We start from the raw sequence: 22,973 nt of genomic DNA, 5'->3' as shown, positions 1-22,973 counted from the left end.
TTTGAACTGATGAACTGTTTGAACTGATGAACTGTTTGAACTGATGAACTGTTTGAACTAATGAACTGATGAACTGATGAACTTGGAATCTGCAGCTGTTCTGCTTAAAGGATTTCCCCAATAACCAATCAAGCAGGAAAATACCAGCTGCACGAAATCATGACCAAAAACTTTGACTTTTTAATTAAAGGACATTCAGGAGCCCGTATGAATAATTCTGACCTGGTGTGGATTTAAAAAGAAATTTCAAGGAAAGTTTTCAAACTTTTCCAGCACCATCTTTGAACTAAGAAAGGACTGTTTCAATTATTGTGAATAATATCTGGTGGTAGTGTTCTTCATTCTACAGCAGAGGCAAAATAAACTAAAATATAACTAAATTTGATGCTATTAAATGTTCCCTATAGACCTGACTGGTCTGAGACGGTTACAAAAAAAAGTTTTTGCTGAGTTTTCTTGCATTTAGCAAACAGAAATAATTGCAGTAATTCTGACTAACCTAAAACAAGAAACGTTTGGTCTGATTTAACGTCAGAAACACTGAGAAAAAAATGTATATTATCATCTTTAAATATTTAGTTTTGACTGTAAATATTGTCTTCTAATAAAGATTGTACTTTATTAGAAAACTGCAGTTTGAATATCAAGGAATATCAGAAATCAAACAATTTCCAAAGCTTGAAAACACTAAATTTTTCAAAGATCAACCGTAAACCAGCTTCAACAGTTCACCAATCAGCAAAACAGAAGATAACAGAGAAAATACAACGGCGAGGCCGTTATTTTATTCCCACAGGCGAGTTTTCTCTAATGAAAATTGAGTTTCCAGCTCCAATTAATTAGCAAATTGGACTTTAGAGCCGAGAAGTGATCGATCCAACGGGCAGAATCCAATAGTTTTACGACTGCGGTGTTGGTGGAGCGACCGCTCACCTCCGCTGGCGTACTCCATGACGAGGTAAAGAGTCTTCTCCGTCTCAATCACCTCGAACAGCTGGACTGCAACACCAAGAGGGCGAGAGGTTAGGACCACTGTCGCCATGGAAACAGAATCGGTTTTGGAAGAGGAACCTACCTATGTTGGGATGGTTCAGGGTTTTCATGATGCGTACCTCTCGAAACAGCTGAAAAGAACAAGAAACTATCAATAAAATTACCTTAAGCCTTTCACAGAAACCTTTTTGTTGATTATTTTATTACCAAATTGTAAAAGAAAACATCAGAAAGTCTAAATTAACTAATTTCTCTGCAGGTTTTGTTTCACTTTAATCAAACTGGAGGCTTTTATCTGCTGCTTCCTGATCAATAAAACAACGTGACACTGATGCATCCCCTGCATACGCAGCCGTTTTCCTCTATAGCAGGGGTGGCCAAGTCCAGTCCTCGAGAGCCACCATCCTGCAAGTTTCAGATGCATCCCTGCTTCAACACACCTGAATCAAATGACTGGCTCGTTATCAGGCCTCTGTAGAGCTGATCCCGGTCTGTTGGAGTAAGGATACTTCTAAAACTTGCAGGATGGTGGCTCTCGAGGACTGGACTTGGCCACCCCTGCTCTATAGGACGCACTCAAAGGCTGATGACATCATCAGGGGGCGTGTCTTGCCCAAGGCCAGTTTGACCAGGAATCGAACTGGCAGACAGCCAGTCCGACTCCAGAGCTGAAGTTTCCCCCTCGACCATCAGGAGGAGTTCATTTTTTATTTATTTGTAAAAAAAAAAAGACAGTTAATAATGTGATTTACAGTAAACATAATAAACAAAAGTACAAAGCAGTGAAGTGAGTCGAGCGTTGAAGCCGTTTCAGATTTACATTTATTCCAGCTGATAAAAACCACAAAAACACGGATTAATAAATGATTTTCTCTTCCATACAAACGAGACCCGGGATTATTTAAAACCCAACAACCTGAACCCGAGCAAAACTACAACAAGACAGATGGACGGACGGACGGATGATGACTTAAGGAGGTCAGCTGTTAGTTTGGTTACAACCAAAGCCCAGAATGAGGGATGAAACTCTCCTCCTCCACACGTTTACTGCGTCGTCTCCATTCTTCCGCCCGTCTTTCCTCAGAGCCTTTAGATTGATGCGGGTCGCCGCTGTAAACACAGACCCAGGTCCACAGGGAACTGGTGTAATTGAATTAAGTGCACGGTGCATCAGCTGCTCATGTGAGCTTTAAGGAGGATTATCGACTGGGATCGCTATCACCCTCTTCCTCTCCACTCGTTTACCTCTGCTGCGTTTTCACTTCTTTATTCCCACATTCTCCATCCATTAGGTGTGAAATCTAATCTGTGGGTCGCTGCTTAAAGACTCGGAGGAGATCTAGAGGTGAAATTAGGAACTGGGAATGGTTTCCGATGCAGAACTGGGAAGCTTAGCCAGCAGCCAGGAAACTGTTGACTCACTGGTATTGATCCAATCAATGCTCAGCTTGTGCTGCTGCGAGAAAGTAATGTGGGGGGAAAAAAGCTGCTGTCGAATGCCTCATTCAGGACTATGACCATTTACTCTGTTTCCTTAAAATCAGTCCTCCTGTAACCAACTTCCTGTGCTTTAAATGCTCCTTTTTAAACCTCTGGCCATATGGTTAGAAAGTTGGGCTGAGAGACGTTAGAGTAGGGGATTTGATCGGAAATAATTAATGGAAGCGATGGTTTTGACTTCTCTCTGTGTCCATGAAGTCTCCTTTTCAACTTCTCTGATTGCAATTCAGGTTTTATTTGAGCTTTTCAGATGCTAATCAGCTGCTCCCAGTTGTAAAAATAATTCCTTGTTGCCATGGTTACTCATCACAACAGTCCAAATGTACAAAAGAAAGAGCAAAAATCAGCCAAGCATCCAGAGCCAAAGGGAATAATTGTCCAAACATGCAACGCCTCAACGTAAATTATGACCAAAAGTCTGGAAAAAGTTTTAAAAACCTCCAAAATGTCATCATGAGCGGCACAGATCTAGAAGTACTAATACTGTTTATCTCTAGAAATAAACTCCATCATTTATAATCATAATGTTCCCTCTGCATGTTCTGATGGTGGAGCACCGCCGCGACAAAATAAAAGCGCCACAGCTTCAGAATTATTTCAAACAAATGCTAAAACAATGCAAGTCATATGAAATACATATATATAGCCCACATTTGTGCACTTGTACTAACCATAATCACAGTTTGAAATTAATAAAAATACCATGAAACATTAAAATCTACTTTATTTTGAAAAACCAACATTTCTGATTTTTCGCAGAGTGAAGCTCGCTACTGTGCGCTGCGCTGCTCTTTGGAGTGAAGTAAAACTACGGCAGTTTGAAGTAGAGGAAGAGAAAAGGTGAAAGAAAGGAACCTAAGAGGATCTGCTTACAACACGACTTAGCTAAATGTTGGGTAACTTCCTGGTGAGACTGATTCCTGGATTAATTTTAAGATGAGAGGATTTTTTCAGAAGAGGAAGAGACCCGAGGAAGATGGTGAATTGGTGAATAATTTTTTCTGTTTTCAAATTCCTCAGTTTGCTTTTTTCAGTGGGCCTGGATAATAAATCAGTGACTATAAATCACAACAGACATGATCAATATCGATAGGTAACACATCTGTATGTTCAGTATATAGAATATTCACTGAGTGGCATCAACTCACTCACTCTTAGGTTACCTAGCAACCAAAGAGTGAGTGAGTAGCAAGCAGATTCAAGTTCCCCAAATTAGGTTACCTAGCAACAACCTGCTGGGTAACTTGCACAGCAGCAGTTTAAGGTTTTACGTCTCAAAAATGCTTAAAAATAAAAAGTCATCGATAACACAGGAAAGCTCACACCGCCTGTTAGGCAGTATTTCAGTATTTAGAACAACAAACTAATCAATAATCAGTGATATCGACTGACAAGAAATGGTTATATCGTGATAGGTTTGTCTAAATTAGTATCCATTTAATCAGAGATGTTATATAAATGTAGAACATGAACACGTCCTTCTTGTCACTCAGCGCTGCAGGAACTGGAGTCCTGAAGGTTAATCTGCGTCTTTTGCTGCCCGCATAATTAAAATCCTGATGCATCTTTTATACCTGAACAAGAGAGAAACACAAAGCAGAGGAGAAAAAGCCAAGCCTCCTCCTGCTTTCCTGCTGGCTGTGCTACTTTGAAGATGAGCTTGTGGGGAAACCTTCCTCTTGTGCTTTGTCAGCAGTCGTGTGTCTTTATTGTCCAATTATTCCCTTTCAAACTGGAACAGGAACAACAAAGAGTCAAGCAAGAACAATATTGTTATGCCTAGACACTCACAAAGGAGAGATACGCTGCACAATGGCATTACAAGTACATAAAAAGACACAGGAGAGGGTGAGTTGCTCTGCGTTTATTAGGCCTAACACTGACAAACAGAGCCCGTTGTCTCTGGTTCTGCTCTGTATCTCGTCTTTCCTGGGTCCCTGCCGCTGTGCCCCAAACCTCCCCCCATCCCCTACACGACCGCCTCCTTTGTTCGCTCGACTGGAATTTAGCTCCTGGCTGAAGGGGCCTGGGCAAGGGACAAAACACACTTCCACAGCATTAAATAGCAGCCTAAACTCTGCGCGCGCGCGCGCACACACACACACACTTGAGTGGCTGCCTGTAAAACTCTTCTGATCTCAGAGGAACATCAGGATTCTCACAAAGGTCTCCAGATTATCCAGCAACATCCTGAGTGGAAACAGCTCCACACCATCCCTTTCATAGCAACAAAGATTTAAGATATAAGACAAAAACATGCAGCAACCCAAAAACCAACAGTTGTTCCTATTAATGCCTCTAATTATTGACGAGCTGAAACGATTAACCGGATTAATCGTAATTAATCAATGATTAAGCTAAACTATTTTAGTAATTGATTAAACATTAACTGGAGTATAAAGACTCTAAAACATGCAAAGATGCAGTCAGCACTAAGTGACAAAGGGAGTTAATACTAACATTTTTGTTTTAGCACAATCATTAATTTATTACTATGTTTTTGTACATAAAGTCCCAAGTCGGAACCTTTCTATTATTGTTTCTGGTACGCCCGTAAATCTGATGCACAAGCGCTCCCCATTAACAACACCGATATTGTCAGGAGGTGGTTGTGGGTGGTGGTGAGGAGACGCAGGACCCAGGTTACGGTGATAATGATGATGAATTTAATAATAAAGCTCAGAACAGTCCAAAAACAGGCAGCACGGCGGAGAAACTAGCACACAGCTAATTACCGGTAGCAATTGATAGCAGGGCTGGAAAAAGGCGCAAACGCTATCCAGGACTTCACAGTTCAACTGGAGCGCATAGACGTCAAACGACAAACTAAGACAAGGACCCGACAAGAGACAAAGACAACAGGTGGACTTAAATACACACGGGGTAATCAAGGGAACGATAAACACCTGGGAACAATCAACGGGGAAGACGCAGAGATAGAGACTCACGGGAACGGGGAGGACAGGACAGAGACTCACAGGAAAACAGGACTGAACACAGAAAATCTCAAAAATAAACACACAGAAACACGGATCATAACAGATATAAGACAAAGCCGCTACTTTTGGCCCACTGGGTTAATTTCCGCTTCAAAAACCTTTTTGATTATTGACTGTTGTTGTGTCCAAGTTATGCTAACAGGAGTTAGCCTAAATTAGCATCTGAATGCTAACCACGCTGCAGCACCACAGACGGAAATCAAATTTCAGATTTTTCTAGATTGTTACGACTGTTAAAATAATGTCAACATTTATATAAGACAATGTGAAAAACTCAACAGTAATTTTGTATTATTAAGCTTTTATTTTCTAGAAATAAGAAGCAGGAAGAAATTCATGAACATTTTCTCATACTCAATTTTCTTTTTCAACATTCCCCACTTTAATGATTTTAATTCTAAAGGACCTTTAAGCCAAGAATGACGTTAATTTGGTAGAAAAAAGTGGATTATTGTTTACTCACTGCAGCCTATAACAACAACAAATGTGTCGCTCTGGGACATTTCCCAACACAGCATTTCAGCGTCACTGACAATGTGCAGCGTCAGTAGCACAGACACAGTCCGGGACCGCAGCTCAACGGTCCCTCGGCTCCCAAAGCCGCTTCACATTTTTGTGGAGTGAACTTTGGCGCTCCGAACAACAAAGCTTACAGCTGCGATTACAGTGGAGCTCCTGTGGCAACAAAATGTCTGGGAAGAAAGCAGTACATAAACCTACTGTAAAAACAGAGTTCATAAACAAAATGTAAAAAAAGAAAAAAGGGAAGAGTGGAGCGGTGAAGGGAGAGTGGCTGAGTGACACTGACAAAATAAAAATACAAGAAAGTAAAACCTGATACGATATTGGTCAAATTTAGTCATTTTTTAAAGTATCAGTATTGGTCCAATGAGTAAAATTAAGCTAATATGAGCAACCAAAGTTAATTCCCATCTTGCAGCATTCAGCTTCTACGCCCCACAAACCTGGAACAAACTTCTATAAAACTGCAAAACAGCTGGAACACTGTTAGTGTAAATCAAGGCTAGAAATCTACCTGTTTAGAATTAATGAATGTATTAACCAACAGATTTGATAACGGCACTCGTCAAAATTTAATGTAATGTAACATTAGCATTAAATATCAATTATCTTCCACAACCGCAACAGTATTTTTGAAAATCAGTGGTGGACCACATTTTAATATCGATACAAAAATGATATCGGCAAATAGGCCTGTCATAATAACAAACTTTGCTGGACAATAAATTGTCCCAGAATTTATTGCGATAAATGATATTATTGTTATTTTGAGACTGTTTTCAAGTACTATAATAGTAATAATGCAAAAACACTTTCTCAGAGGTCAATAAACATGAAATTGAAAGGTCAATAAACATTTAAAACTGGAACTGGAAGACATTTTAAATAAACAAAATAAATAAACAAAACAACAGAAACAACCAACCAAATAAAGAGAAAAGTCCCTGCAAACAAAATTATTCTTCAAACAAAGGCCAGAACAACAGACTGAAGACATTTATCATAAAATTTTTTGGTAGAAAGAGAGAAAAGATAAACCAAGAAAAGGGAAATTATTGAGTTTGTTTTAATTTATCATACAATTAAATGATTTATTGCTTATTGCAACAGGCCTATTCGTAAATATGGAAATAACTGCAACGAGCACATGAAGCTCTTTTCAACCTGGAGAAAACAACATTAGCAGTAATATTAATATCTGTGCAACTTTGGCAGCACTGAAATCCAAGATTATTGATGGAAAACTAAACTTCTTTAAATGTTTTCCCATTTACTAAGATCCTTTAATCTTACTTTGTGGAAATAGGATTTATTCTGCAACTCAGCGGCCCTTAAACGTGCGGCTGAGGAAACTCAGCGTTGGGAAATACACACCTCACTCATTAAATCTCCACATTAAGCCAATTAGCAGCACATTTGAGTAAATATTTTGGAGCTTTTCTAAGTTTTTATAGAAAATAGAAAAATGTTCTCATGCAGCCGTTCACAAATGACAGAAATAAAAACATTTATTAAAATAAACGGAACTGAAACTGATGTGTCTCATAAACAAACAAATTAGTATCATTTTCCTTCCCTTAGTGTAAGATCACCACATGCTAGAGGTAGTATATGTCAATAAATGGCTGTTTGTGTAAAACGATGACGATTAGGTAGAAACACAGAACGTAATTAAAAACAGAGATAATTATGTACCGTCAGCTGAGTCACAATCTCTTCTGAACGTTTTATTTACCAGATAGGAGATTATCTGCTGGTTGAATGTGGTTCTTTCAGAGGACATGGATGTGTTTTTCAGTAAAGGTGAAGGTAAAGCTAACTTTGAGGCTAACATTTAGCCAGCAGGGCTGCTGAAGAACAAAGAGATGCTTATTTAGACTGTGAGAACTGTTCCTACAACTCAAACAGCAACAAATGGCAAACACTACGAGTCAGGAAATAAACCAGAAATGTCCCGATTAGGACGATTTTGTTGACGTTGATCAAGTCATTTTAGATCTGGCACTCGCTGGCACTGACTCCCAAAAGATGTAATAAATAGAAAGTCAAGTATGAGCTTGAAAAAGAAACATAAAGAGCAACAGGTATTTTGTCCCAACAGGAGTTTCTGCAGTTGAATATTTTACTGGGTTAGTGACTCCAAATCAAAGAACATCTAAAAGCGATCATATTTCCCCTCCTCCAGCTCATTTTCTTCTTCTACTACTCTCCTATTTGCATTATTTGCTGTTATTTCAACTCTTAACTTTATGTTTTCTCTTAGGTTTTGTTTTCTCCATAAAAGCTACACCTTGTCTGGCAACGATCTAAAGGCTGCGATTATTTTAGTTATTGATCAATTATTCTGATGATTAATTGGTTAATATTCTACAGATTTTTCATCTTACTGCTTAAATTTACTTTAAAAAAAATAATCCATTTAAACTAGCAAATAAACATATAATTCAGTTACGTTTTGAAATAAAAACACATTACCACACCTAAAATGCAGTAACAGCCTTCCTTTAGAGAACGATTGATCATTTATAGCTGCAGATGCAGCTAAAATAATCCTTCCAACATCAACATGTGAAAAGCTCAGACATCATCAGTACAGTGTAGGCCTGACCTTGTGATCATTCTTTGATTAACTGAATAATTGGATAGCAAAGGTCATTAACAAGAGTTTTTTAGTTTTACATGATTTAAATCAGACGGAGCTAAAACTATTTTTCATCTTAAATGTTAAATGTATATATTTTTTGTACAGTTTTGGCTTAATTACTGCTCTGAATATTATGTTCCTGTGTTCAAACTGCCTTTTTGGAGTCTGTATACATCGTTAACAATTAATTGGTTATTTAAATAATCGTCAACTAATTTATTAATCGATTAATCACAATGAATCTGATTAATCGTTTCAGCCCTTGTAGTAGAATTGGCAGCAGCGAAGGGCTCATTTTTACAAAATGCCCAGCTACGGTGGCTAGTGAAGTCCAAAAATGTGTATTTCCTATCGAAAAGAGAAAACCACACAAATGGAAACTACTGAGTTTGTTTTAATTTATCATGAAATTAACTGATTTATTGTTTCTCGCGACAGGCCTAGTTGGAAGTTACCAACATTTTAAAGCATGAAGTTTACAAAGCTGACATTAAACAAGACGACAAACAGCAACCATGTCTTCTAGTGAAGCTTTGACCTTTTTTTTTTAATAAACCTGTGCAGGAAACCGCAAAAGCTATAATACACAAACATGGGAGGGTGCATCTTGATTTTGTTTTATTAAGACCATTTTCAGCCAACAGACTCAGATTCAAACGAGTGCAAACCAAACGGACCAAGTTCAGACAGCAAAGGGCTTAATCTCATTAATCATGAATGCGGCACATGTAGTTAAAAGATTAGCCTAAATGTCAGTAGACAAGCATGCAGACTCATTACGTCGAGCCTTCAGCCCCGTTTGTTCCAGCGGCCTCAGAACAACACAGACACACTGAGCCGCTTCGCAGCCTTAATGTATGAATACACAACACTGAGAACCAAAACATACAAATCCTTTACAGCACTTCAAAGAAGAGCCCTTAGTCAAACACTTGGGCGGCTGAAAAGAGGAGCTTTCATTGCAACAAACACACACAGCTGCTCCAACGCCAAACAGATTCACTTTGAAATCCTGCAAAAATGTTTTCTGGTCCTTAACTGACATCAGAAATCATTTTATTTAACAGTCAGAAGTCAGACAATAAAATGTGGGAAAGTTAAATGGGAGTTTGGTGTCACATTTAAGGCAGATTTACATTAATCAGGATCAGTGGCTACCTAGAAAAATGGTCTCAATATGGTCTGTTAAATAAATGTATGTTTTTATTTTGCTGTAAATTTGCCCTTACTTTACCGTTTACTATTCTTACTTTCTGTTTTTATAGTTTCGATTGAACTGCAACAATCAACTATTTAACTATTTGGTTGTTTGAACAATTAATCGATTATTCATCGAATAAAAAACTGGCACATTCAGCAGATTTTACATTCAACTACTTTCACCTCTTTTAATACAATATTAGAAATTCCTTGAAAGATGCAAATAATTCCTTTTTCAAAATAAGAAAATGAACAATTTATTGCCTAAAATGCAATAACATAGCATTCCTTTAGTGCACGCTTGATCCTTTGTTGGTTAATTGATTAATTTTTGGATTAATTGGTTAATAGTTGGAGAGCAAAAGGTTCTTAATAGGATTTTTACAGAATTTTAATCAGGTGGACCTAAAAGTGCCAATTGATGAGTTGTAGGTTTACAGACAATGAAGGTTTTTTTCTTTTTTTAATGTGAAATGTATATTTGTACATATTTGGCTTAATTGTTGCTCTAGGAGTGTTCTTCTGCAAGATTGCCTTCTTCTGAGTCTACTAAAGAAAAACAGCCAGTTAATGATTAATCACTAAATTAGATTAAATTTCAATAATTGATTAATCACAATTAATCATTTCAGCCCTAAATTTTTCACCTGAATTTCCCCATTGAGGGACAATAAACTTGATTTCTATTCTTCCATGTAATTCTATCAATTGCTTTTTAAATAATAGTCATGTTTATTCTGTTTGAAATAATACAAATAAAGCTCTTAACTTTTTTTTAAAACATTTGATCTTTCTTCCAAAGTTTATATATAAAACTGCAGATCAGAAACAAACACTAGAAGTTTGAAAATGTCTGAATCCAACAAGTTCGTTGACCTTAACACAAGGATGAGCAGAGGAAACTTTTCCTGTTTAATTCCTGATTTGAAGCAGAAATTAAGCATTTATTTCCACTTATTAGCTAAACTGCAAACTAATTTGTCATTTAGTGTAATTTCACACCAAATAACAAACAAAGAGAAAACTTGTCAGTGAGCAGAGACGGATAAAATCAGGATTACAGAGGGGGAACGACTTTATATCTGAGAAAATCGACTTGAACCGACACAAGGTATTTTAACTGATTTTAGTGCAAATAGTTCAGCTGCAGACTCGAGTTAAACATTTAAACTGCATCACTGTCTGACTTTGCTGCACATCGAATGGACTCGTTCTCCGACGGCGTGGATCTGACGCGGCAGAGCGGCGAGCTGAACACATTATTCTGGATTAAATGAGGAATCAAAGCCAAGCTTCATCTGCCAGGGGATCACTGACTCTGGACTAAACAGTGACTTTAAGCTTTTCAATCTACTTAAGTTGTATAATTTACAATTTGATGCTTTGGAAATATGGAAGATTTAGGCTAATTGTACAACTAGTTTCTTTTTTGTAAGTATTGCTAACATGATCTGTTGGAATACTTTAAAAAATGCAATTTTTGCAACGTTCTGCTTATAAATATATAATGAACTGAGAAAAATGATCAGAAATGACTGAAAAAGATCAAGATTCATCATATAATTAAGAGCTAATATAATGAAACATCTGAACATGTTTGAAAATGTCAAGAAATTATATTTCCTCGCGTTTGAATTAGCCCAACAGTTTCCATAACGCTTCCTGTGCCTTGACCAGTCAAAGTGCCTGAATGCGTTGCCGTAGCAACGATCTGCTCTTATGTATTGTTGAAAAATATGTCCGTGCAACGCAGGTCAAAAAAAGGCAGGTCAGTCGACAAGTACAACAATTTTAAGGTCAACGTCGGATAATATTAGAAACGTCGGTAATCTCCGACGTTTTTTCACGAACAGTTCAGAGTAGAGCAGGGTTTGATGTCGCTCACCTTCTGAAGGCTGGTTGGGTTCAGTTGGGTTTTATCGATGATCTTTATGGCAACCTGCAAAACAGCGACAGAAAATGTACAACATTCTTAAAATTAACTGTCATGTTTACTCTTTTTAAATGTTGCTTTTCTTAAAGTGTGTCAACTTTTTTTTATCACTTCAATCTTTTTAATTTTTCAATCCCAAATGTCAACAAACACTAAAAGGTTATCAACACAATGAAAAGCCAAAGTGGGAAATGAATTTTTAATTAGCTTAAGTTTTAGCTCCAAACTAAATATTTAGCTTTAAATTAAATACATAGCTTCAAACTATTTAATTTGAAGCTGAATAATGACCTTGCTCAATAAATATTTATTTCAAAGCTATATATTTATCTTAAAACCAAACATTTTGCCTGAAAACTAAATATTGTTATGCTAAATGTTTAGCCAGCAAATATTTATTTAGCGACTAAATATTTAGTTTGAAGCTAAATATTTATCTTAATAAATAAATATTTATTTTGAAGCTATATATTTATATTCAAACTAAATATTTAGTATGAAGCTAAATATGTGTTTTCTGAGACTCAATTTCCATCAGCTGTATGCCATATTAATCAAAATAAACGTCTAGATATGTCACTGCGTAATTTATATACATATATTCACAGTGAGTTTCACTTCTGAATTTAATTCCTGAAACAAAATAAACTTTTCTGATATTCTGGTTTACTGACATGCATCTGCAGTTTGATGGATTTATGTTTACATTTTTAAACTGGGCTGTAAAATTAAGTTCCTGAATTATACATGAAGAGATTACCTTATTCAGTACTCAAGCGAAACAATAAAAGAGGACAAAGTTCAAGACGTACTGTTTTACAGCATGTTTATGATGCTAAAAGCTGCAATCAACAAAAATAACCCAGAAGCCCTGAAAAGAGGCGGCGGCCCGGTTCAAGACCACATCAGGCCCTCAGCTGTAAACCGACTATACGACTGACTTTTGCTTTATTTGAGTGGGAAACTGCAGCTTTTCACATGACCAGGCCGTGTGGAGCTTCCTGAGCCTCAAGGTATCGGTTCAACCGATGTGGGTCAGCGGGTTTTATGAGAAGAAAGACGTCTGTTTAAAGGCGACTCGCCTGTTCAAAGAGCGCAAAGCCTCAATTCTGCTGCAGGGTTTTTATCAACTCGTGGGTGAAATGCTTCCTCCAGAGCGATAAAGAGAGCTTTCTCTCGAGTTCTCGTTTGGCTCACCTCTCTGCCCGTCAGAATGTGGCGGGCCAGCTTGACTTTGGCGAAGTTGCCCTTGCCGATGGTTTTCAGCAGTCGGTAGTTCCCGATGTGCGGCAGCTCGTCCGAACACAGGGCGATGGAGTTTCGACAGCGGGCGCCGAGCGAGCGGCTCGACCAACCCGTACCTTTATCCGAGCGGCTGGCCGACAGGGAGGCATGCTGCGGCAAGAAGGGGGATCGGTCAATCATCAATCAATCAATCAATGTACGGCACAACGCAGCATGCCAGCTGCGTTGTGCTTTACGTTATCAAAACACAAAAATACAAAGTCGTGACAGACACCATATTAATCAATTTCATTTTGTTGAGACACCAGTTGACTAAGTTCTGTGTTTTGTTTTTGTTTTGAATGCATATTTTTTTAATGTATAGCTACACGTTTGCGTTTGTTTGGTTATTTGATTTCTATTGCTGCTATTCATCCTATTATCTGGTTAATTATTCTGTAGATCAATAAAAAAAGAAGAAATAAATATCTGCGTATGTAAATAAAAAAAAACATTAAATTTTACCAGTTGGCATCATTACACATCAAAATATTGAGCAATATTGATCAATATTGCATTTGTAATGTTTCAAAATAAACTCCAAACACCTGGATTTTTTAGTCTCGAGTTATAGGAGCTCAGTGTTTCAACCGTTTTGCAGTTTTCTGGAAGATTGTTCCAGATTTGTGGTGCATAGAAGCTGAATGCTGCTTCTGCATGTTTGGTTCTGGTTCTGGGGATGCAGAGCAGAACCAGAACCAGAAGACCTGAGGGGTCTGGAAGGTTGCTATGACAACAGCAGATCTTTAAGCCGTTCGGTGGTTTATAAACTACTCTTTATTTAAATAAAATCTGAAATGATTGATCTACAGCAACGAACATGACGGATTTGCTGTGCAAGCAGACATTTTTAGAGTCTAATTTTCTGATTTGTTTCGGTTGCAGCCAACGTTCTCTGGTTATACGTGACCGCATCCCTTCACCAGAACCGTCAAAGACCTCGGGACTCCGGTTCTGCAGTCAAGTGGTTACAGAACCGACTGTAACCGGGTCACCTTGGTGCATCTCATGTGATGCTCATAGTTCACATTCTTCACATTCATGACTTGCTGCAAGGTCACCAACATTCAGCCGGATGATGCCGATCCACTCAACCAGACGCACCAATCAAAGCTCTGACTCTTGTTGAGATCTGGGACGTCCCCTGGGACTGCAACATTAATAATTATGTTTAAAAGGGTTTGAAAACCTTCTTTTATCTGTGACAAAACAAGAATGAAGAAAATGAACAGAAATGTAGGATGTGGGATTTCACGACTAACAAGGAAGTGAAAACGTAAAGGAAGCTCCAGCGTCTCAGATAATTACTGAAACAATTAAGCACAACGGTCAGGGGTTGAGAAAACCAGGACATTTTACATTTCTGTCACTGTCAGCGTTTGAACGGTTCACTTTCACAAAGTGGCGGTATTTCATTTCAGCCAGTTCCTGACAGATAAAACACTTCAGGCCACTGACAGATTGTGATTTACAGTTTCCTTCCAAGCAGCGTCACTATTTTTAGATCCTTCACATCTCAGTGGTGAAGGTTTTTTTAGACTAAAAGTTATGGAGGACAGATTCTGCCAAAATTGGATATAACCACTTAATTTAATTTCTTCATTTCCTCCCTATTCCTCCTTTCAACTTCATTTTTTCCAAAAATTATGAAGAAACCAGGAGGACAATAAAAAATGTTTTTGAAGGTTTTTCTAGATCAAAATCTATGGAGGACAGATTCCGCCAAAATTGGCAATAAATGTAGAAGTAAATTTTCTCCATTCCCTCCCCATTTTTCTTTTCTACTTTATTTCTTCCAAAGATTTAGAAGATAACATAAGGAACATTTAACAAAAACTGCAAAGAGAAAATGTTACAGAAAATCAATGCATAATAAAATAATTATGATAAATTAATTTTTTTAAATAAATACAGAATAGAGAAAATATTAAGCAAAATAAATAATGAAATAAAATGTGACTATAGGTAAAAAATTAGCAAAACGTAAATACAGAATATTAGCAAATGAAGGAATTAAAAGGAGATTAAATACTGATAGTTTTATATTAACACTTAAATATTAAAATATGTCACATTATGTCATCAAATAAGTTTTGAAATATCTCATTTTCTATTTGGATGCTACACTTTGCCATTTATTTATTTATACATTTATCCCCTATTTTGGCAGTGTCCGTCTTCCATAGTTCTAAATAATTGTTTTATATTAATACTTGCAGCTCAGAGCCAAATATTTTTGCGTCTTACCCGGTTATTGTGATCCACTGTTAAATGTGACAATCTGTTTCTATATTACGATTCTTGTTACTCTACAAGATATTCCAGCCATGTTAAACTATATAAACTGAAGTGAATATGTTGAAAATAACTGACCTGGGGAACTTTAAGCTAGTGAAAATGTTTGTTAGGACAACTATTAGAAATGTAGAGACTGATTGCCTTTGTTCTTTGTCTATATTATCCAGGCACCTTCATTTTCACCCCTCCTTACCCTCTGCCCCCCTCTCCTTTTCCGCCACGGCTCTTCCCATCCCCCAGACAAATCAATTTTCATCCTTTCCCTCCATTCTCCTTTTCTCTGCCCAGACACGCCCTTTCTTTTGTCTCCAGCTGCTATCTTCATTTTCAGCAAACTCCCATAAATTCGGGGCTCCATCGATTCACTTCTTCTGATTAACATACGATTTCTTCACTTGGAGGTGTGGTCTGACTGCCTCAGAGGCCGGAGAACTGAGTCAGAAAACAAATTAGGGTGTGAGCCTGTGGGATAACCCCCCCAGTAATCATTATAAATGTGATAGGACGCTCGTTCAGAAGATGGATGGCGCCAAGTGTTTGGGTGGAGGTGGAGGTTGCTGTTCGGATGCAATTTGCACATTCAGCAAAGCTGCTGCTGCTGCTGCTGCTGCTGCTGCACACCTTGACCTTGGAAACTGAGCGATCACGTCACCCTGCCGGCGCTGGCAGGAGCTGATGGGAAGAGTTCAGACAGCAAATAATGTTGCAATAATTACTATTTTAAAGATAAATTCTTCAATTATTATTGCCGTTTTATTTATTATTTTATTATTTTAAAAATACATTTCTAATTAATTTAATTTTCCATTATGCAAACACCACATTTTGCAAGTTTTTCTACTTCCATTTGGGTCTAAACTGCTTCTTAAAGCAGCCCAAGAGTTTTTTTATTATTTAAAAAACACCACCGAGCTGTTTTTGTTCTTTTTAGCAATAACTTCATATTTTCTAGAAAATGAGCCGTTTCAAAAGCCTCCCAAACATTAGGTCTCAATCAACAGGCATGACACCGTTACCTAGCAACCCCAGTGGAACTCCGTCCGTTACCTAGCAACCCCAGTGGAACTCCGTCCGTTACCTAGCAACCCCAGTGGAACTCTGTCCGCTACCTAGCAACTCCAGTGGAACTCCGTCCGCTACTTAGCAACCCCAGTGGAACTCCGTCCGTTACCTAGCAACCTCAGTGGAACTCCGTCCGCTACTTAGCAACCCAGCACGTTTGGTCAGCTGGTTTGAATGCGCTGTACGATGCCTGCTGGAAGAGACAGGTGTTTTCTTGTTGACTTGTCACTCATTACATAGCTGTTTGCTTCATTATTCAATCAGCGTTTTTCTTTAAATATTGAACATCTTTTCACACTGACCAGTCCATCCAGGATTTTGTGATTGTTTTTTGGGGGATTTTTGTAATAAAAAATCACAGATTTTGTGGCACTAATTTGGAAAAATTTGTGAGTAATTTTTATGATGTTTGCACTAATGTATGATGTTATATGTGACTTTTTATTAATCGCTGTATTGGTTATGGACTAGTATAACGCGACATCAAGTAAACCTGCGGCAGCAGTCTTAAACTCAATGTTTTTGGCCAATTTTTAGAAAAATTTGAAGTAAAAATCAGAAATAATATGAGGCTCTGTTTGTGAATTTGTGAAAAACTGGAGGGACGTATTGATGTAATTTGGAGGGCCACATTAAACGCTGCCGTGGGCCAGATTTGGCCCCTGTGCCTCATGTTTGACACGTGTGCCATAGACCTATCCCAACCTCTTCACGGAAGCAAAACAGTTTGCCTTTAACAGTCAAGTTTCCTGTAGAACCGATCATCTAAACCATTAGAGGTTTAGTTAAACTTGTTAGAGGGTAACAGAGGCCGCGGCTCCACATCGGGGTTTAGTCAAATTCCTGTGTGACGGTGGAAAAACATCCAGACGTCATTTCAACAATAATAAAAGCGAGTTGTTGACAGAAGGCCGGCCCCGCCTCTTTTTCTTCTCTGAACTTTTGAACTCTGAGCTTGATCTTAAATCAGCAGAAAAGAAGAGAAGAGAAAGATGTTTTGGAATTTGAATCCAACATTTCGCTTACAGCATCGGAAAAATGTTTCATTTAAGTGAAATAGTCTTTCCTCTGCCTACAACCCCCAGAATGCTGTGCGGTTGTGGATCGGAGTTCATTGAATTTTCTATCGCAATTTATACTGTTATTGATTTATTGTCCAGCCCTAATAGAGGAGATTAAATATTTCAGTTTATTAAAACACAGAATCAGGTTTCAGTCGTCTTTGTTAGCAACAAATTACATAACATTCCTAACCTGCCTAACCAAAGCCATTAACTCAAACATGCGGCTGCATTGTTGTGAAATGCAGATTTGCATGTGTTGCAACGCTTTCTACTGGCTGTGTGGCGTGAAACTGAATAAAACACGTCCAAATGGATAAATGCAAACTCAGGAATCGACTCAGGTTTTCCATTGTTGACATGAACTATCAGGATCAGATAACTTTAAGAATGTATGACGATTATTACGTCATTTCCTCTTTTGCAGTCCAACTCATAAATAACTCTGCACAGGTCTCTGCAGCCAAAGAAATGCAAATCTGATTTTCTAGGCTTATCTGTAGGAACTGCAATGCTATTTAAGGACGCTACCTGTGACAAGCACAAACAAGTTTTCAAGCTCTTGCCCACATGGAGGCGATCTGAATGCACAGCAGCTACGCAAGTAGTTTGTGAATTGATGTGAAAGTCTTGAGCAAAGACAGGATGTGTGATGTCGGTGCCCCTGTGGCGTAATCCTCCGTCCTCAAACTCTTAAAAATACACATGGTGGCAGCTTCCGCTTCCTGTCCAGCAGCTCAGACTCCGAAGATGTCACTCAGCGCATTAATATTAAATACTGGTGAATACTGAGAGAAATCGCACTTTAAGCGAGAAAAACAAAATAACATCCATAGTTTTCAGATCTCAGGTATTTCTACAGCAATCAGCATTTCCACATTGGTTTCCATCCTTTTTATAGTAAAGTTACTGTTTGCAAAATGTCTTTTTAAAGTTTTCAGCAGCTTCCCTCTGACAGAGGCTCCCTGAGCATCTCTGCAGGAATCTGGACATTTTTCCTACAGGGTTCAGGATCTTTCTCTGTGTGGCAAGAGCAGAGGGGAAGTTTCAGAAACGTCACCCTGCGTCACATCTTGTCCTGGAAACGGAGATGTCACAGCGATGACAGCAGCCGTGTCACATGCTGCATTGCGACGCTCCTTCCTGGTAGGAAGAGACGGCTGCAGAAAAACCAGCCGGTATCTCTGACAGACGGGTCTGATGGCGGTGAGCCGAGCGCTGATCAGCGGTCAAGATTTAATGGGAGGAAAAAAACTGCAGATTCACTGAACTCAGCTGTAGGAAAATGTGAAATAAACATAAAAAGGGGGAAAATGAACACACAAAGTTCTCTGAATGAGACTGAAACATAAATCAGGAGAGAGCAGCTGCATCCAGTACGAATAACCAGAGATCAGGATTTTTTAAAAAGCCAAAGATTGTGATCAAGAGGTTTTTCTTTAGAAAACCTGCTATCTTGTGCAACTACTATGGAGTAACGTTAGCCCATAATAAGTCTGCATTGGACACACTGAAATGAAGCTAGATCAGCTAGCTACCAGATCCCAGCTAACGACGATGCTAGCCAAGTGGCTAGCAGCATCACATCTAGTGGGAGTCTTTGACTAGATCACGATTAAAATCTGGTTTTTGGGGCCATGATTAGGCCTGTCATTACAACATTTGCTGGATGAAAAACTGGTCTGATAGTGGAAGCAGACCAGTTTAACGTAAGTGAAACGTCAACACTGCTGCCTGACAGCATTTCTGCATAAAACACGGACGTAAACTTCTGTGGCGTTTCTGAAGTGCTCAGTCTTCATCTGACACATTCAGTCTCCAAAGACTAAAAACCAAAGAGTCCAAATGTTTCCCTGCGATGAAGATGGAGCAGGTCTCAGAATGTACCTTTTTAAAAATGGAGGTCGACAGACAGCGAATTGGTTTTATTCCCAAATATCAGTTTTGGGACATTTTATATTGTGATTCTTAGTTGATTTTTTGGCCCTGCTGAGAAACATGTTGCTTTACTCTCCCTCAGTAATATTAGTGCAGATCTTCAGACCTTTAGGGTCTTCTCTGGAGTCTTACATTTATTTTCATACAAAAGTCTTTCATATAAACCTTGTATGATTTCAGGCATCGGCATTTTCAAGCAGATTTCTCCAAGAGTTGCCTCCCATTAAGGGGTTAAAAAGCAAAGTGACTGTAAATTAAAGCTTCCCCTGCAGCCCTCAAACTTGCCTATGGTTGTTGAATAATAAAAAAGTAAAAGGCTTCAACTGGTTTCTCTTTCAGTGGAAATGAAATCCTCCCAACCACGCAGAGAGCACACATCATTAGAAACAATGACGAGAGCCTCCGTTTCACCGAGAGCCGCTGAAGCATCGGAGCAGCTGACAGACATGTTTGGCTTCTGCCAACGATTCAAATTCCTGAGAGTCAAAGCTTTAATCCGGGTCAGACCCGTTTGGCTGCAAAGCGGTTTTTCTCTGACACAGATTATGTCCCCAGGGGAACCAGGCAGACGCTCGTTTCTGCTGGAGCCGCTCTGAGCAGCAAACAAAGCCACTTAAGAGCTACTGAACGGCTCAAACGTTTCATTTTCTTAAAAACAGGTTTCTCATAAACACTGGACCTATAAAACTGTCAATATCTTAATACTAACATGCCCCAATGGCACCAGTTTCCCCATCGCTTCCAGCCACAGGTCCAGTTAATGCAAATGTATCTGATAACCTGTAGCTGCAAACATGCTGGAGCCGCGTCGCGTTACTCAGCAGATCGTTCTCCACGGCACAGCGATGATCCGCCTGAGCTGAGTAAGTGGCCACATTTATTCAGTTTGGACCAGCAGCAGCAGCGGCGGATTAAATGCTGAGTCATTTCTTGGCTGGGCCGGAGTTCACTCCTTTCAACACAGATGGATTTCTCCTCTCGCTGCAATGATTTGCTTCCCTAAATACGGGGTTATTTTTTTCCTCAGAGGGTTTTTAAAAGACAAAAACGTGTTTAATCCTGAGTTTCCAGTCGGATGCATCCACAGGAGCATCTAAACGTCTCCTACCTGTGCAGGTGTGTGCTAATGAGCCCAGGAATGAAACGATTAATCAGATTAATGGTGATCAATTGATCATGGAAATAATTGTCAACTAATTTACTAATTTAACAAATTTGAAATTAGTAATTTATTAATTGATAACTGGAGTACGCAGACTAAAAAAAGCCATTTGATAAAAGAACTGGACTAGGGCTGAAACGATTAATCAGATTAATGATGATGAATTAATTATCAAAATAATCGTCAACTAATGCAGCAATCGATTAACCTTCAACTGGAGTATGTGGTTCAGAAAAGGCAGTTTGCTGTAAACAACAACATATTCAAAACAGTAATTAATCCAAAACTGTACTGGGGCTGAAACGATTAATCAGATTAATCATGACCAATTAATTATTGATATAATTATCATCTAATTTAGTAATTGATTAAATGTTACTGGAGCATGCAGACTTGGAAAATGACATTTACTGAACAAAAACAACATAACCAAACTGAAATTAGGCCAAAACTGTAGAAATAATGTATAGATTTTGCATTTACAATAAAAACATATTTATTTTATCTGTAAATACGTTTTATCTAGAACTCCTCCACTGGTACAGTTTTATCTTAACCTGGTTCAAATTCACTAAGAGAATGTCAATAAAATGTTTATTTTCTTCTTTAAGAAAGGAATTGAATTGTTGGTTTATTTGTATTTATTAATGGATTTTGAATATTGTATAAAAAAACTTAAATTAAAGCTTTTTCATAAAAAAAAGAAAAATCTGCCGAATGCGCCAGTTGTTTTATCTGATTAATTGTCAGAATAATCGATAAAATTGTTAGTTGCAGCCCTGAACTGTACAAAAACATGTAGAGATGTTGCAAAACAGAAAAGACAAATTTTTTGATAAAGGTTTGACTTGAGTAAATATAAATGCAAGCCACACTTTCCAGATTTCTCTCCATACAGAACTTTGAAACATATCCTTTATATTTCCTTTCATTTCACAACTGTGAACCAATTTAGGTTGTTCTGTAATAAAATCCCAAATACAAGAATTGAGGAAGGTAATAAAGTGTGAAAAAGCTGGAGATAAGGAAGTAATGCAGATAAACCACCGTCGCTTCCTAATGATGCTTCAGTAATTCATCACACAGGACTTACAAAAACAAGAAAACTTATTTTGGTTTCCAGTGTAAATATCTTAGTACACTTATGTGAGCTTAACTCAATTAATTAATTTGTTTATTCAAGGATCCCATTTAGTCTGTACCACACTGGAGACGCCTCTTCCTGGGGTCCAAACACAAACACTACAACAAAATCATCTTTACAAAAAAGACACAATGAAATAAATTCAGACACAAACAAAATAGACTTGATTTGTTTTCAAACTAACATGGAATATCATTGACTTAAAACAAGTTCCTATATTTTGCTGAAAAGTTACTCATCACTTTTTTCTAGTGTGCCATAATACCTGCACTAGAAACTAGATCAAACATACTTGGTAAAATGTTGTGTTTTTGCAGCGTATCCCATAAAATCCCTGATCACAACCTGTAGTTGATTCAACACTCAAATCACCCAAAACTGCCTTTATGTGAACACAAAGATTTCTATAAGCAGAAATTATCGAGATTATTCACATTAATTATAAGAAACTGAAATTTCTCAGACGTTGGAGCAGAAAAATCTCATTAGTCTCTGAGAAAAGTCAGGAGACTCTACAGATTTCAGGCTGTTTAGGACAGCGGATATGTGAGTAGGTTAAACTGCAGCAGCTTGGGCCTGAGGGGAAACCGAACACCTGAGGAGCCGAGGCCCTTCGCACAACAGGCCGCCTGTGTGCGTCCACTGTGACCATCAGAGTCTTTCTGCTGGCTGCTGTTGTGACTGGGAGCTTCTCACAATGGGTCTGTCTGCAGGGAGCTGAGTGTGTCTGCATGGCAGCGTCTAAGTGAACAGTGTTCATTCTTCATCCAGCAGGTTGGTCGCCACCTGCTCAACAGCCGTTAAGCATTTCTGAGATAAAATGACCAAATGGCGGGAAGGAAAAAAGGAAAAAACTCTCAACTTGTGCAAACAACTTCTTTTTGACTTGAACAGGGCTCCAACCTGTAAAGTCTTAGGTAAGCATATCATCAGTGGAAAATGTTAATACAGGATTCAAACTTCTAACTTACACATTTTTAAATATTCATATTGTAACATCCTAAAGTGGAACATGAAAATATCGCCTGGAAGGCTGAGGCTCAGCTCAACTTTGTCTTCAAAAAAGGATTTAATTCTAAAATTTTTAACAATTTCATGCCTGTTTTTGTTTACATGGTGCCATCCACCAGAGATGCATTTAAAGCAACAGAGTTGAAACCTTTTGCTGCCTGGGCCAAAATCATCGAGCTAAAAGTGTCGCTGCCAACTCATTTTTATTTTCTTGTCCATTCT

At 38.3% G+C, this 22,973-nt stretch overlaps 1 protein-coding gene across 9 annotated transcripts in view; it reads right to left on the bottom strand.

Moving 5' to 3' along the window:
• Nucleotides 1-22,973, bottom strand: part of LOC106947983 (MAP/microtubule affinity-regulating kinase 4-like) — a 69,198-nt gene that overhangs the window by 30,839 nt on the left and 15,386 nt on the right. For all 9 annotated transcript variants that reach the window (XM_015033376.1, XM_015033368.1, XM_015033385.1 and 6 more), the window contains exons 2-5: nt 12,989-13,186; nt 11,744-11,797; nt 1,076-1,124; nt 934-999 (exon numbers count right to left, since the gene is read on the bottom strand). In XM_015033376.1, the coding sequence (XP_014888862.1) occupies nt 934-999; nt 1,076-1,124; nt 11,744-11,797; nt 12,989-13,186 (367 nt within the window). The remainder of the gene's footprint in view (nt 1-933; nt 1,000-1,075; nt 1,125-11,743; nt 11,798-12,988; nt 13,187-22,973) is intronic.

Source organism: Poecilia latipinna, unplaced genomic scaffold (assembly GCF_001443285.1).
Source record: "Poecilia latipinna isolate Pla-1442-1.1 unplaced genomic scaffold, P_latipinna-1.0 Scaffold15, whole genome shotgun sequence".
In the NCBI taxonomy this organism is placed as follows: Eukaryota; Metazoa; Chordata; class Actinopteri; order Cyprinodontiformes; family Poeciliidae; genus Poecilia; species Poecilia latipinna.
The sequence above is the reverse complement of the archived record's forward strand: the minus strand, read 5'-3'. Positions and strand labels throughout refer to the sequence as shown.